Here is a 17716-nt window from a genome sequence, read left to right on the forward strand (position 1 = left end):
AATGTATCTCTACGCTCTTCCCTGATACTCCAAAATATGTCAATGATATTTGTATCATTATTGAAGCCACGCAGAAAAATAAAAAAAAAAAGTTCATGAATATTCATTCAAATTTAAAATTCCCAATTTGCTTTTGTTGCATTTCTACATGTTTTGCAATTACTTTCTATGAATTTTCTAGCTAATATATAATAATAGGGAATATTAAGTAACTATTAATGTTTTGAACATCCTTCAGACACAATATTTTAGCCTGTTCTCTCAATGTGAAATTTCTGTCTAATGAAAACAAAATAAACATTTGGAAAGAAAAAACCTAACACATAAAACAAACAGAGCCTGAAATTTACTCTACCCTAACAAACCCAGTGTACTGGGGCTTTGTGTAAGCACAGGTTGAACTTCTCTAGTTTGACACTTTTGGGACCTGACTGGTGCTGGACAAGAGAATATACCACACTACAAGAGAGTTCCCGATTAGAGAGTTTCAACCTGTAGTCTATGGGCAGATGAAACTGGCTCTACCAGCCCAGGTGCTTGCCGCTCTGTTAATTTTAAGAAAGTTATGTATTAGATACAATTATTTCACACAGCTCTTTCAAACTTTCAAACTCATTTTAAGGAAGCTGCTGAACAGTACTCAGATGGAAATGAATTTCAGAAGAGGTCACTAGTGACTAAATTTGAATTGACAGCACAAAACTAAGAAAATGCTTTTTATCCTATTTCCCGCAAGTTGTTCCATTCCCACAAGTCCCAATCCTTCATTTAACATGCATACAAATACGTATTTCTTAGTAAAGCCAAAGACTAGCTTTTCTAGCTATGGAAATGAAAATACGGCGAGAGCGTCAAGCTGACAGGCACGGCCTTTAAACATGAGGAACAGCGTATGTCTGTTAAAGTTTTCCTAGGTGTTTTCAGGATGGTAGTTCAGCTTTAGGAATCTGTTGGCTCTTGGGTGCTAATGTCAAAGACTGTCTTACTTCCAGACTTGGAGGAGAATTGCCTCCAGATTCTCTGCATGATCTTGAATAAATATGTTAACTACTGTGACATGTAACACATCTGGGTGGACCACATACAATCATATTCTTTTGTTGTTTAACTTAAGTATCCATGGGTACCATTTTGGGAGGTCATGGGGTGGGGGCAGCAGCTGTGTGTGTACTAGGACACCATTTACTCTTCTTCCCATTCCCCCGACTCTCAGGGAGTGAGGGGAAAGTACATGGCTTACATGAATCACTCCACTGCCCTCTCCTCACAGCATCCAGGAGCGAGAGCCATGCACACAAGCCATGTACCTTCCCCTCATTCCCAGTCAGCCAGGGGAACAGCAAAAAGAGCAAATGGTGTCCTGGCATGCACAGCTGCTGTCCCTCTGCCTACCTGAAATGGTACCCTCTTAAGATGGGCCTGAATGAATATTTCCTGACTATTATCTGGGAAGAGACTGTGTGTGTTCTTGTGAGTAGTTTGCTCCCATTTGCTCAGATTTGCTAGATAGTCAGCAGATGGTGTGGTGTTTTGCTCATTGTACTCAACTTGACTGGTATTGAGGCACATAGAATGTTAGTGATAAGTGCAGGAATTGTAAAATGTGGTCATCGGTGCTTGTAATTATAGAGGGAATACTGAAAAAGACAGATTGTGCTTACCATGTACCAAACAAAAGGACACACCACCCTCAGTTTGAAGAACCTTGGATGGATGAGGATTCAAATGCCAACCTAGTGAGAATAAAAGAAGAGGCAGGACTCCTGACCAGCAGTCTGCTTACCCTCAAGGGTCTGCTGCATGAAGAGTTCAGCCTGTTTCTCCACGCCCACCCCGTTCCAAAAACAGAGTTACTAGTCTTCATCAAAGCCTCCTTTGTTATTATGAAAATGTTTCATTGGCACTTGACATCTCTCATGGACTGTGCTATTGAGCAGAAATAAAAATCAGTAAGGGTGCATCTACACTTGCATTCCTCTTTCGAAAGAGGTATGCAAATGAGGTAAATCGAAAATGCAAATGAGATATAACTTTGTATGTTTGGTGCATCATTTGCATATTCTAAAGAGCTTCTTTCAAAAGAAGAAAACCGGTGTAGATGCTGCTCTTTCGAAGGTAAACCCCATCTTCAAAAGAATCCTTCTTCCCTTTATTTCATAGGAGGAAGGATTCTTTCGAAGATGGGGTTTACTTTCAAAAGAGCAGCATCTACACTGGCTTTCTTCTTTCAAAAGAAACTCTTTTGGAATTAAAATATGCAAATGAGGTACCAAATATGCAAATTTACACTTCATTTGCATTTTGATTTACCTCATTTGCATGCCTCTTTCAAAAGAGGAATGCAAGTGTAGATGCACCCCAAGAGACTGCCCAGTGGTGGCAGCAAACTAGTAAGTGCCCAGCAGGGTGTCAGTGGGAAGTTATAAGAAATGGCCAAGTGGGCAGTGACAGAGAGGTGCAATAAAAAGTCAATACTGGTGAATAAGATGCCTCTAACTCTTTCCACCTAGTATGGGAGATGAACTCTGCAGATGTACCTTTGGACTCTGTGTCTGCACTGACCAACTGTGAGTGGGGTGCAGAGAAGTGTTGGGCATGTTAAAGGGACTTTTGGCTGTGTCTACACTAGCCCAAGACTTCAAAATGGTCATGCAAATGGCCATTTTGAAGTTTACTAATGAAGCGCTGAAATACATATTCCGCGCCTCTTTAGAATGCTGGCAGCCACGGCATTTCGAAATTAACACGGCTTGCAGCCGCACGGCTTGTCCAGATGGGGCTCCTTTTCGAAAGGACCCTGGCAACTTCAAAATCCCCTTATTCCTAACAATAACTTCAGTACTACATCAAAGTAGCCAGCAGAGAGTCTACACACATTTTTTCCTTACTTTGAAGTTAACTTCGAAGTAGGGAGAGTCCTACTTCAAAGTTTAACTTCAAAATAGGGCATGTGTAGATGCTCAACTTCAAAGCTGCTTACTTCAAAATAGTACTTCACAGTAAGCAACTTCCAAGTTATTTTTGTAGTGTAGACACAGCCAAACTTAACTTTGAAGTTAAACTTCTAAGTAAGCCACTACTCCATTCCCAGGAATGGAGTAGTGACTTTGAAGTTAGCCACCCTGACTTTGAAGTTAACTTCAAAGTAAGGGAAAGTCTGTGCTGATGCTCTACATGCTACTTCAAAGTAGTAGCTTACTTTGAAGTTAATTTTGAAGTAAGTTTGTAGTGTAGACACAGCCAGAATGTAAGAAGAAGCAGCGGGAGCTCTTCTCTGACTTACCTGAGGGTTGGGGTAGGCTCTTTGCAGATTCAGAATACAAGTGAGATAAAATGGCTAAAACCCACTTTTCCTCCACATTCCCATCCATTCGTGCCCAAATGCAGTGAAGAATCTTTATTTTTCTACCATGATCCTGTTAGCTCCTACAGTTAAACAGCACTGGACCAGGCAACTATTTTGATGGGAGACAGCCCAGGTACATGTAGGTGCTGCTGGTAGATTATTAGTGATTCAGTTGATGGCATGCTCCCTCTGTGCTGAACCTGTGCACCAGCACGAGACTGGAGTGTGATGTGTGCCATCTAGCTGAAGAGAAGTATATCCCAGGACAGTGATTAAAGATCCCTTGACGCTTTTCACAAGCTTATGAATGTTAACCCCAGTGTTCTGGCCACATTCCAACTATGACATTTATCTCCTCCTTACCCATATTATGTCTTCATTTTCAACTGGATGCATTACACTTCATTTGCTGCCCCATGGCATTATTGAATGAGGTTAAATCATTCCCACATTTCATCTCCAAACAGGCTATATTTCCATCCTGGTCAAAGGAGTTCTTTATATGTAATCTGTGTATCATTTTTTGAAATAGTTTTGGCTCCTTTGGGATGAAAGATGCAAGTTATTGTTTTCTTTTTAAAGACTCATAAATCTCCCACCTTTAAACTAGGCTGAGGCAACCACTTACATCCACTCTACTGGGGAGTAGTTAGCAGTTCGCAAAATATGACAGTTGCACAATAAATATACCCTGGCAGTTACATCATGAATACATGATTTTGAAAGTAAAATATCCTTGCAAATACTACTGATGAGATGACAGAAACCTTCAATGTGTGACAAGCAATTTAAGTAAGATGAAGAGAAAGAATCCCTGGCTTAAAAACTATTAAAGAGCAAGATGATGCCACCTGCCACATACTGATGAGAAGCTAAAAATATGAGCATGATTAACTATGTCACTAATGAATCTGATAAACAAGATTTATGGGCAGAATTCACACCCATGCTGTAGGCCAACAAGTTCTATGTAACACTTAACCTCACCTCAGGTCTCACTTAAGCCATCAAGGAAAGACGTGCATAGGGCACACACCTTGTTCTGCATCCCTGTGCAGAGATGCAATTTGCCCTGTTACCATCAGGATAGATAGGCATTCAGCATGCAGAACAAGGAGAGGCTACAGCAGCCTAAAGTATTTTATTACTATAAAAGAGATGCCTTGCACATGGACGATGATCTGACTTGGATTGTGCATCAGAAGAGATTACTCTGAGGAAGAACAAACCTGGGGCAATGAGAGGAAATGACCCCAATTCTGATTTCTGTCAGGATCACAGTCTATAATATTAATTAAACTAAGAGAAGGCATATGCAGCAAGTCTGGGTCTTGCAATTCTTACTCACACAATTAGCTCCACTGAAATAAATGGGATTATTTAACATGTGTGAAAGACAAAGGATTGGCCTCTGCCAATTTAACTCTCTCTATAAATTTGACATCATCAATTACTGTTCCATCAACCTTGACTCTTCTTCAGCTTGCCCTCTCCCACCCTCTCGTAATCTCCAATGCACACATTGTGCTGTCTTTTCCAATTTATTAAACCCTATCAAAAGAGAATGCTGAAGTTGCCTGTTAATTATCTTCTACCATGAGTTCTCATTGACCGTGCCTCGATAATGCAGAGCAGCCCATCTGCTTCATTCCCTCTTTTCTAATTTGACTTTTTATTGATGCTTACTTTATCATCATAGCAGGCAATAAACGCAAACATAAAAAGAGAATATGCTTCATTTCTAATATTAGCATAAATGAGATATCCAAAAAGAGAACAGCTCAAGCGATATCATTTCACTACATATATACACATAAAAGATAGTCCAAGTAATGAAATTATAGCTTAACATAATTTCTTAATTAAAATAGGTAACAGGGGGAAGCGGTGCCTTTGTGTATGTTTTAAATTAAATGGGAAATTCACAGAACCTGTAGAAGGTCTATATGTCTACCTCCGCTTTTGCCCAAGTCAAGGAACATCTGCTCTATAAGTGGAACATCTGTTTAGCACAGAAGAAAAACAATGTATAGATGGCTTTCCAGGATACATTTACTTAATAAAAACAATACTGATTCTGATTCTACTGTGTATACTTTTAAGCTCTATTTACATAAAACCTCTCAAGTATTAATAATTATTATTGCACAGAACAAGAAATAACAACGGATCTTTAGGTCTGTATATAATCTTTCATCCTAAAATGCTTTACAAATTTTACCACGTACACATATATAACAGGAATTTATACTGGATTTACAGATAGCTGAAAACAGACAATTTTAGCCAAATCTCTTAAAATTTTGGTTGTGTTAATAAATGGGACATAGGAACAAAGAATGCCTAAGATGGTTTGCAACAAGGAGACAGAAATGGGCTATAGGCACTATCCATAACAGATTTTTCTCTACCTTTCACTGTACTATGCACTATAGAATTTTTCTGCAAGGAAGTGTAACGGAGCTAGGTTCCCACAAAGCTCCAGATCTGGTATGGAGATACAGAATTACGTGTCTATCGCCACGTACCTCCAAAGGATCTTCCAGGTCTGGAAGACACAAACCTTTCCATGACTTCAGCGCAGACAAACCCATCTCTCGAAAGAACTTGGATAATAATAACAATAATAATAATAATAATCGAGGGGAACCCCACAGTATTTTCTCCAGCTCCGAGCCTCTTTCATGAAGCAGCATGATCTGACTCTTAGACAGCCATTTTATATGAATGGATTATATAATAATGAGTTGTTCATCAGGATGCATTTCAGATTCTATAAGCATATGGTTCAGGTTCTATATGGATTTGTTTCAGATGGTCATATAACATTCATGTAGCCGATCACTTCTGAATTCTGAACCTAGCAAGCATGAGTAATACTTTTACAGAATAACATACCATCATGTGTTGTATAGAAGTAACACACGAGAGACAAAAATCCTCATGGCAACGTTTGAGAGAGTTTTTCAAATGCTATGAGGACTATTTTTCACAATGCTTTGACAGTGAAACTATGGCTCCAATTATCCTGTTTGCCTGTGTACTGCTCTTATCTTAAATGGACTTTGCATAAGTACAACTGACTGAATGTGCTTGGCCCTAGCGCCTTCACCCAGCTGTTTAGGTCTCAGAAATGTAACTCATACATTTAGAGTAACTCTAAAAAATATTTAATATTTCCTCAATATAAAGCCGACAGTCAGAGCCATTCCAAGGCTAGAAGTAACTCCCAAGTCTGTTCTCCCTCCCCTCCCCACCCCACCCCCGCCCCAGGGAAGATGTGATGCCCCTGTTTCAAGACACAGAAGTTTGTCAGATATTGATTTCAGACTGAGACCTGACTTGGCCTGCTCTGCAAATAGGGCAATTAAAAGAAAATTGGAGGGAGGGGGAAGGGGGTGCAAATTTCATCTTTGAACTGCATAGGAAACATTTTTTGGCAAGCTAATTTAAAATTAGACAAACCCAACAAGTGTATGAAACTACTCACTAATGGCTGGAATGTTAGCCTAAATCATGAGAGAGATGGATCAGTGAGAAAAGAGAAGGTGAAAATCGCAAAGTTACATGCCAGTTAATCTATCACATGGCTCTGCAATATAACACAAGGATACTGCATCCAAATATGTGGGCTAGATAAAGACTGAGGGGCAGACTGAGACAGAGGGTATGTCTACACAAGAGGCTTCTCCTGGCAAAACTGGGCTTTTGTCGGGCAAAACCACGGAATGTCTACTTGCAAAATGCACTTGGTCAACAGTTTGTCAACAAAACCTGGCACATCCACCAGTAGCATTATACCTCTACCTGGTCATGTATAACACCTCTCTCGACAGTGTTCTGTTGGCAAAACAGCCACGTAGATGCTCCGAGGCCCTTCTGTCGTCAGACAGGGCTTCTGGTTCTGTTGAAAATGGGCCAGGCAGTCTGGCTGCTCTCTGTCAATGAAGCAGATTGGTTTAGGTGTAGAGGCAATCCGTCGACAGAAGTTTTGTCTGGAAATCCCTTCCAACAGTGACATCTGTTGACAGACACTTCTCATGCAGGCGTTATACCTGAATGCGGAGGGTGCATTCTGTGTGTAGATGCTCCGCGTTTTTTTCCAGCAAAAGCCCAGGTTTTGCCAGGAAAAGCCTCTCATTTAGATGTAGCAAAGATACTACACTGAAAGGCATTATAGGCCTTTCAAAACATTTCTTTAAAATCAGTACTGAAAACTTACTGAGAACCTCAAATATCTACAATTTGCACCTTTCAAAATTCATATCACTTCAAGTCATTTTAAATTTTTGATCACTCTATGTAAAATTAGAGAACAAAATATTTTACTGCCTGTCGTCAAACTAAAGGCTAGATTGGTCTTCGGTCTATGTACTTGTGCTTCTCCTCCCACAAGCAGGTTAAGTAAGGACTAATGAATACAAGGGGCATGGGGAGGAGCAGAAACAGAAATTAGCTACTGGTACAGACTAACAGCTGATTACTATCCCACTCAGAATAGAGCTCCTGGAGTGTCATTCCCATGGGGCTTTTGGCAAAGCCATAATCTATCCCAAAGGCACTAGTATTACACGAATCTGTGTTTATTTATATGTAGCATGAATATAGATCTCTGTGTAGATATATTTTGTCAGTAAAATATTGTATACATGGTAATGAAGAACTTCTCCCCCATCCTTCAGTATATGAAATGCATTTCCAGCTCTTATTTAGTAACTAGCAGCTCATTCAGAACTTTCTCACACATTCGTACATCACCTTTTGGTACAAAGACAACCAGCGCAGAGCTCTGAAGAATAACAAAAACTTCTCCGGGAGGCAAAATGAATTTCATGTTACATCTCTGATGAAATGCAATACAAAATAAAAACTTCAAAATGGCACACAGAAAGGCAAAAATCAGAGTGGACAATTTGGGAATATGAACACACAAGAGATATACATGAAAGTTAGTTTGGAATTTACATACAAATAGGTTAACTGAGAGCATTTTTAATAGAGCCCCTGCTTACTGGCCCAATGCACATGGCTATGGCAAATAGTAACAGAGGTAGCTCATGAATGCCTCATTTCTCTCTCCACCTCTCTGAGTGTTCCAAGTGTACACACACTCATTTTTCCCTCATCAAATCCATTAAATATGAACATGAGAATGGCCCTACTGGGTGAGACCAAAGATCCCTTTAGCTCAGTAGCCTGTCTCCTTACAGTGGCCAATGCCAGATGACCTACAGGAAATGAACAGAATTAATCATCAAATAATCCATTCCTTGTCACACATTCCCAGGTTCTAACAAAACGAGGCGAGGGAAAACCATCCCTGACTATCCTGGCTCCAAGCCATTGATGGACCTCTGTGAATTTATCTGTTTCTTTTTGGAACCCTGTCTTGGCCTTCATAACATCCTCTAGCATGGAATTCACTGTGCGTTGTGTGAAGAAGTATTTTTTCCTTGTTTGTTTTAAACATGATACCTATTAATTTTAATCTGGTGACCTCTAGTTCTTGTGTTATGGGAAAGAGTAAATAACTCTTCTTTTTTAATTTTCTCCACACCAGTAATAATTTGATAGACCTCTAGCATATCCCTCCTTAGTCGTCTCTGTTCCAAGCTGAAAAGTCCTAGTTTTACTAGTCTCTTATTGTAAGGCAAACAGTCCATACTTCTAAACATTTTCACTGCTCTTTTTCTGAACCTTTTCCAATTCCAAGATACCTTTTTTGAGACGAGACAACCACATCTGCTCACTGTATTCAAGATGTGGGCATGCCAATGACTCATAAGGAAACAATAAAATATTCTTTGTCTTACTCTATATCCCTTTCTTAATAATACCCAACATTTGGTTTGCTCTTTTGACTGATGTTGAACGTTGAGTGGATGGTTTCAGAGAACTATGCACAGGGACTCCAAGATCTCTCCCTTGGGCAGTAACAACTAATTTAGTTGCCATCATTTTATAAGTATAGTTGGTGTATGTTTTCCAATATGTATTATTTTGCATTTATCACCATTGAATTTCTTCTGCTATTTTGTTGCTCAGACATGTAGTTTTGTGAGATGATTTTGAAGCACTTCACAGTTTGTTTTGGACTTAACCATCTTGAACTGTTTTGTATCGTCTGAAAATTCTGCCCCCTGTTTACTCCTTTCTCAAGATCTTTTATGAATATGTTGAATAGGATTTGTGGCAGTACAGACCCCTAGCTGTGAACACCACTAGCTGCCTCGTTCCATTCTGAAAACTGAAAATGTATTTCTACACTTTGTTTCCTGTCTTTTAACCAGTTATCAATCCATGAGAAGATCTTCCCTCTTATCCCATGACAGCTTACTTTGCTTAAGAGCCCTTGGTGATGGGCTTCCTGGAAACTGAAGTGCAGGCTATCCACTGGACCTCACTTGCCCACATGTCTGTTGGCCTCTGCAAAAAGTCTAGTAGATTCTTGAGCCGTGATTTCCGATTACAAAAAACATGTTGATCCTTCCCCAATAAATTACGCTCACCTATGTGTCTGGCAACTCTGTTGTTTACTATAGTTCCAACCAATCTGCCCAGTATTGAAGTTACACATACCAGCCTGTAATTGCCAGGATCACCTCTAGAGGCTTTTTTAAAAATTGACATCACATTAGCTATCCTCCACAGCATCATCTAATGTCATCTCAGCCTGGGATAGTTCCTCAGATTTGTTACCCAAAAAGAATGGCTATGGTTTGAGAATCTCCCTCACATCCTCAATCATGAAGACCAATGCAAAGGACTCATTTAGTTTCTCTGCAATGACCTTATTGTTCTTTGGCCCCTCGATCTTCCAGCAGCCCCACTGTTGTTTAGCAGGCTTCCTGCTTCTGATGTACTTAAACAATTGCTATTAGTTTTTGAGTTTTTGATTCAAATTGTTTTTTGGCCTTCCTAATATTATTACACTTCATTTGCCAGAGCAGAGGGAACAAGCATAGAGTTCTGAGATGCCATGGGCCCCACCCCAAATGCCAGGCGCAGGAGGGGAAAGGTGACAGCCAGAGTCCCTGTGCATCTCTTGGCACTAGTGGGAAAAGGGTATGGCTTGTGCTCACTGCAGAGGTCATCCCCCACCCCACTCACCAGCAATGGCAGGAGAAGTGAAACAACATAACTTTAGCTCACTCTGTTCTTTCACAGGCTGGAAAGGAAGTGGGAATAGGGCCAGTGGTCCCCCATGCGCCCTCTCAGCAGCCGCCTTTGTGTCAAAATTTATGCTCCTTTCTATTTTCCTCACTAGCATTTAAACTTCCACTTTTTAATGGATGCCTTATGGTATTAATGATTAAGTAACATAAATAATAATAAATATTAATTACTAATACCATAAGTACTTAAGTAACAGTAACCATACACACTTATCCTGTTTAAAGGATGGCTTTTTACCTCTCACTGTTTCTTTTACTTGATTGTTAAGCCATGTTGGCACTTTTTTGGTCTTCTTACTTTTTTTAAATTTGGGGCATACACTAAGTTGAGCCTCTATTAGGGTGTCTTTGGAAAGTTTCTACCAGCTTGCAGGGATTTTACTTTTAGCACAGTGCTTTTTAATTTCTGTTTAACTAACCTCCTCGTTTTTGTGTAATTCCCTTTTCTGAAATTAAATGCCACATTTTTGGGCTGCTGTGGTGTTTCTCCCATCACAGAGATGTGAAATTTAACTATATTATGAACACTATGTCCAAGAGGTCCTGTGCTCCACTTAGGACTGAATCAAGAATTGCCTCTCCTCGCATGGGTTCCAGAACCAGCTGCCCCAAGAAGCAGTCATTGACGGCATCCAGAAATTTTATGTCTTCAACTCATCCTGAGATGTCATGTACCCAGTCAATATGAAGATAGTTGAAATCTCCTATTATTATTGAGCTATTTTATTTTCATAGCCTCTCTAAGCTCCCTTAGAATTCCACAGTTACTATCACCGTCCTGATCAGGTAGTTAGTTATATATCTCTGTTGTTATATCTCATAATTAGGGCATGGAGTTACTAGAGTCTATGGTACAATTTAGTTCATTTCAGATTTTTAGTGTGAAGATTCTATACTTCTTTTTTACTCTCTGCCACTGCCACCCAAGAGCACAACTTGTTCTGTTCTTCCAACATCTTTTGAAGCCTGATAGTACTGTGTTCCATTGATTACCTTCATTGCACCAAGTTTCTGTGATGCCTGTTATATCAGTATCCTCATTTAATATAGAGCACTCTAGTTCAGCTATCTTATTCGTTAGACTTCTAGTTTTGGTATATAAGCACTTCGAAAACTTTTCAATATTCAGTATTCATCTGTCTGCCATTACCTGATCTGATTGAATGGGACTCTTCTTCATTTTATTTAATTTCATCCCTGTACTCCTCCACACCTGTCGGCTTTCCAAGAGCCCTTAGTTTAAAAACTGATCTGTGAACTCTTTAATTTTAAATGCCAGCAATCTGGTTCCATTATGGTTTAGGTGGAGTCCATCCTTCCTGCATAGGCTCCCCATTTCCCAAAAGTTTCCCCACTTTCTAATAAATCTAACCCCTTCCTCTCTACATCATTGTCTCATCCATGCACTGAGATCCTGCAAGTCTGCCTGTCCACCTGCCCTACATGTGGAACTTGAAGCCTTTCAGGAAACCCTACTTTGGAGGTCCCACATTTCAATCTCTTACTTAGCAATCGAGTGGAAAAGAAGCTCCCAGAATGCCCTGTCTAAAAAAGAAAGTGTGCTCACTGTACAAAAGAGCCAATGTAGAGGTTCAACTGAGCATAGTTCCAGCAGAAAATGCCACTCCTTCACAAAACACACCACAAACACTGCAGAGATACTAACGTTTCCCATTGGACACTCAAGCCTGAATACAATGACTGAGATACTTACGTGATGGTGTCAATCATATCTAGTCCCATTTCAACACAGCAGTGGGCATGGTCAGTTTTGGGTTGTGTCAATCCTGACACACAATAGTAACAGTCCCCTAGAATTTTAATTCTTCTGCAGTGGTTTTCCTTTAACAAAGAAGACAGAAATAATCAGTTTTTAAATATACTTATAATAGGACTCACGTATTTCTGCACAACAAGCCTATATAATATTTATTTATGTGTTTATTGATAGTAAAAAAAGCTTACAATGCAAAAGCCCTGAGGTCTCAATGCTGAACTGTCACTTTCTATATATCAAATAGGGTAATCAGTCCAGCACTGCTCAGCGGGGCAGCATTATAATTCCAGATTACAATGTAACATTGTGATTGATGGTTTCCAGCAGAGATGCCTCAGATCAAAACACCACAACTTTACAGCCACAAACATGCGCACGTTTAGATACAAACTTTGCATCTGGACTGTATGTCTATGACACTTCAAGCCATAACGTCTGGAACCCAATTATATCTGAATGCTGGGGAAGCTGGATTCAGATGACCATATGGCTCAAATCTATCTATAATTTACAAGGCAGGGGCTTTTGTTGTTGCTGCAAAGGTGGTGGTATTTATTTAAGACAAAGTTCAGTCTATGTTACCAACACATATATCTGTTGGGACAAACTCATTCTCAATTTATATGTGTGAACATGACATCTGGGCAGAACAGAAGATGCAGGCATGCACTGATACTGAATTTGTCATACATTTACATGGTTTGGTAAGTTCTTTGGTAGCAAGTATATGACTAAATCTCCCGTGACTTGAAGAAGAAATGATGGGCGGTGATGACAGCTATATTATTCTCAGCAGCACCTTCATCTCTTGTAAACTAGAACACTGCTTAGTAATAATCCAGCATCACTGGTGTGGAGTTGCTTGCCAGATCTTTGTCCAAAGCCCTGACATGGAAGGTGTTTTCAGTGATCCAACACCCTGCTGCTAGCTAGGACCTCACACGTGGAACTAAAAATTGTTATTCACTTGTTTGTGACAGTGCTTATATTGAATGGTGAAAGGCAATATCTAATCGTAGAGTAAATATGAATTAATGTAGTTGGTACATGATATGAAATATTACTACATATTCTTGACCAACAACCCTGGACAACATTGGTAGAAACTGTTTTCTTCAACCCTCTGCGCGGGGTTGGCCAATACCACAGTTAAACAAGAAAAGACAAGGACACATGATGGCATCTATTGCAACAAGGACTGCACAAAACCCCTGGCCAGAGTGGTGACGCAGAGTAAGAAAATAAAACAGATTAAAGGATGACACTTCACTGGCTGGGACAATGAAGGCACTTGCCTTATAGGATTATTTAGTATGGATACAATGAGAAAAGATTAACTTTATTCTAACCAATTTTTCCAGCAGTGATGTCCCAGGTAAAGACTAACTCAAGTGTCCCACAAAAAAGAAATTAAAATGTCCAACAAATTTCTTAATCTGACTGGTTCAGATCTTCCTAAATCCACATTCTTCCTAAGCAAATCTAAGGCTCAGGCTATGGTTACATTACAGTGCTCTGTTGACAGAAGTCACTGTTGGAAGAGATTACCCAACAAAACTTCTGTTGATTGAGTGCGGCCACACACAAAAACCAATCAGGAGAGGGCTCTGCTCTGTTGAGAGAGCAGCTGGACTGCTCAGCTGCTCTCTCAACAAAACAGGCACCCAGAAACACAGCAGACAGGGCTGCCTGTTGTGGATGCCCTGGCTGTCAAGAGAAGACACCATCCTCCACCACCCTCTGAGTGTCCACACAGTATTTTTGTTGACAGAATCCATCAAGAGCAGTGTAATGCCTCATGGCTTGGAGGCAGAACGCTGCCAGAGAAAGTGCTGAGTTTCGTCAACAGACTGTCGACAAAACGCATTTTGTGTGTGGACATTCCACCAGTTTTGTTGACAAAACCGGGGTTTTGTTAGCAAAATTCGCTAGTGTAACCCCAGCCTCAGAGAGTTGATCACACCTCCCCCACAGGTAGGTTTACATTTACCTGAGCTTGGAAAATTCAAACACTACATGGTTGTGAAAGGCAGTGTAAGCAGTGAGGCCCATCTTCAGAGAGTAGAACAGAGCAGAGTGTCTGAATCTTAGGGTATATAACCTGCATGATTCTCTACGTGCCTGAGCAGTGCCTCACACGTCTACACTGCTATTTTTGGTGTTGTGGAGTGCTCCACTTACTCCTCATTACAAGCCCTTTCCTGATTCTGGAGTCTTTCCCTACTCTCTTCCCCTGAGCAGAAGCCTATCACTGCCACACTGTACAGGCAACTTGCTTACACCATCAAAAGGGTAGGCACCAGTATGCCACGTTACAATGACACTGATCCAATCAGGGAACAGAAACAATAGCACATGTCTCACTCCCTTCACAACACAGACTTGTAAAAACAAACAGAAAATGACTTGGTAAAAACATGAAAATTTTAAGAGCTGTTTGCTGTGTTTCCATAAAATATATAAGTATTTTTGATTAGTGAACATGTCTTTGGCTATGGTTACACTACACCACTCTGTTGACAGAAGTCACTTTCGGAAGAGATTTCCCACCAAAACTTCTGTTGACAGAGTGCAGCCACACACAAAAGTCAATTGGCAGAACACTCCAGTCTGTCGACAGAGCAGCCGGACTGCCCCACTGCTCTCTTGATAAAACAGACACCCGGAAGCACAGCTGTCCATTGTCTGTCTGTTGATCCCCCCTCCAGAGAGTCCACACAGTTTTTTGTCGACAGAACCTGTGAATAGCAGAGTTATGCCTCAAAGTTCTGAGGCAGAATGCTGCTAGCAGAAGTGCTGTGTTTTGTCCAGATTCTGTAGAAAAATTTCATTTTGCTTGTGCAAACTCCAAGAGTTTTGTTAACAAAACTAGGGTTTTGCAGGCAAAAATCGCTAGTGTGACTGTAGCCTTTATCTATCTACACATATATAACATAAAATTATGTACATAACATATAAAGTATACATATATATAAAATCAACATCTTAACTCCAAGAGAAAAGAAGGAAAAACCTGTAAAATGAATGGTGACTAGTTTGCCCAAAAACTTTTACACAAAGCATTAATCAAGGAGGTACTCTATACAGCAAATAAAAAAACTAGGCCTTTCGTCCAGGTATGTTCTAACTGGCAGCACAGACATTTTGGTAGGCCAGCTAACTGTTTAACACACCACATAGCATGATTTGGAATGTATTGGTCTTTGTCCCAGTTCATTTTGTATATAAAATTAAATATGGACATACTGAATCTCAGACACATTAGCTCAAGTTCCTTATATGTATTTTACATAGATACATGAAATTATGTGGCCCTACACAGAGGAGACAAACTGGTTTATAAGCCACTTCTGTGGAACATTTAAAGGTTACTTAGCAACTTGAAAGAGTCTGCCATCTGTGAAGCTGCAGATTTAGGCCTCCACCTGATACCAACAAATTGCTCTCTTGCCCAGAGGGAACTCTCTGCAGCTCATTTTGGAAGTGTTTTGATAAAGCCCTGCAGGTGGATGGCCTGGTTAGCGGGTGCAGTGGGCTGCAATTACTAACAGACTGGTGTCTTCTATTACGCTCATGAGGCCAAAATGATCAACTAGTACAGGAGTTGCCTGACTCATTTGTGATTTGAATTTATAACTCTTGCTGTTAGGGAATTGTGTTGACTCAGGTGTTTTCTGGGGGTCAATAAAACAAAAGAGAGAAAAGGAAACCCTTCTTCTGTTAATTTGTATATCATATTAAAGGGATAGTTCTCATGTAGATTCACTATTAGCAGTGGAAAAATCAACCACATATGGAGAGAGGGAGCAGCAAGACAGATCACTGTGTATTAGTCAGCTGCTATAAATAGCTGACAAAAAATATAGTGGGATGTTTCATAGCAGCACAGGTGATTTAGCTTCAGCACTAATAAGCCTTGCCTTAAATCTTTCCTGTTCCAAGATGCTTGCAAAAATCTGATAAGCAAGTCTTTGCCCATGAAACCTAATGCTCCAGAAAAGTCTGTTAGTCTATAAGGTGCCACAGGACTTCTTGTGGTTTTCACAAAGATCTTGAAAACAATCAGGTTGCTGGTGTCTTGAGGCCACTGCCTGACCTACACTGTCTCATTTTTCATTTTCTTGACTGAGACTGTAAACTCCTTTGTTCTCTTTTCGAACAATGCTTAGCACAATGGGTTCCCATGTGCTATGGTAATATGCATAGTTATAATACAATCTGGGTCTTATCTTACACCGAGGAGTACCAACAATTCTTGAATCTGATAGATTCTGATTAGCTGCTGTGATGATCCTTTTAACTTACTACATTCCCTTGGCATCATCTCACATGTAGTTTGTGTAATACTGTACACCAAACTCTCTCTAATACAACTAAGTCTTTCATTCAAGTCATTTTGTAGCTAGGAGTTGAAGAAGTAATGAGGCACAATTAATCTTCTGCACCCATATTTCTAAAGTGACTTTGTCCAAATAACTTCTGAATAGGTAAAGCAGCAATCTGCTGATCATAGAACACACAGACCAAATTTGAAGCTTTAAAAAATAAATAAATAAAAATAAAAACTTTTTGGCACGCATGTCAAAAAGCAGGTTTGAGCCTTTACTCTGAAGCAGCTATCATTGCTCCATATTTTGCTTCACTAAAATGATTAATTTGTGAGCATAATTTAGCAGTCCTTGTTCAAATGTCCAGGAATATATATTCATAGGTATTTTGTTTGTAATAATAATACCTTCCATTAATACTGTCATTCAGCCAAGGACTTCAAAACACACAGGGCTTGGTCTGCAGTCCTTGCTTATTTAAAACTTGCAATAAAATCTTCGGCTGCACCTACACTAGCAAGTTATTTTGGAAAAATAAGACCCTTTTTCAAAAGAACACGTGGCCTGTCCACACACGAAATGCACTCCTTCAGTCCGAAATCAAAAGAATGCAACTCTTCTTCCAGAAGCCCTCTTCCGCTCCTGGATCAGGAAGAGCGCCTCCTCCAGAAAGCTTCTTTTGAAAAAAGCAAGCGTAGATGCTCCACGGGCCCTTTTTTTTGATAGAGCAGTCCCCATGGTACTGGATTTTTCTATTCCTGGTCCGTTCCTTCGAAAGAGCAGGAGCTGTGTGGAGGCTCTCCATCGAAAGAGCGGATCAATCAGTAGATCTTCTTTTTTAGGTGTGGACGCGCTCTTTTGAAAGATTTTCCAGAAGAGATCTCCTGGAAGATCATCTTTTGAAAGATTGCTATAGTGTAGACGTGGCCTTAGAGAATATTCATACCTATGGGCTGCAAGCATCGTCCTACCTAACGACTCAGTTATAGTGGTTAAACTTCAGCATATTCATAAATGTTTACTACATTGGTTTCTAGGCAAAAAGTGTATTTTGTAAAAAAAAAGCTATTTTGACTTTTCCAATTAATAA

At 40.0% G+C, this 17716-nt stretch overlaps 1 protein-coding gene across 3 annotated transcripts in view; it reads right to left on the bottom strand.

The window, feature by feature from the left end:
• ADCY1 (adenylate cyclase 1) overlaps positions 1-17716 on the bottom strand; it is a 275196-nt gene that overhangs the window by 82444 nt on the left and 175036 nt on the right. For all 3 annotated transcript variants that reach the window (XR_012644541.1, XM_074988049.1, XM_074988050.1), the window contains exon 5: positions 12236-12363. Coding sequence is in view for 2 of the 3 variants with exons in the window: in XM_074988049.1 (XP_074844150.1) it covers positions 12236-12363 (128 nt within the window). In the remaining variant the exon portion in view is untranslated. The remainder of the gene's footprint in view (positions 1-12235; positions 12364-17716) is intronic.

The sequence above is a fragment of the Carettochelys insculpta genome, chromosome 2 (assembly GCF_033958435.1).
Source record: "Carettochelys insculpta isolate YL-2023 chromosome 2, ASM3395843v1, whole genome shotgun sequence".
NCBI classification, from domain to species: domain Eukaryota; kingdom Metazoa; phylum Chordata; order Testudines; family Carettochelyidae; genus Carettochelys; species Carettochelys insculpta.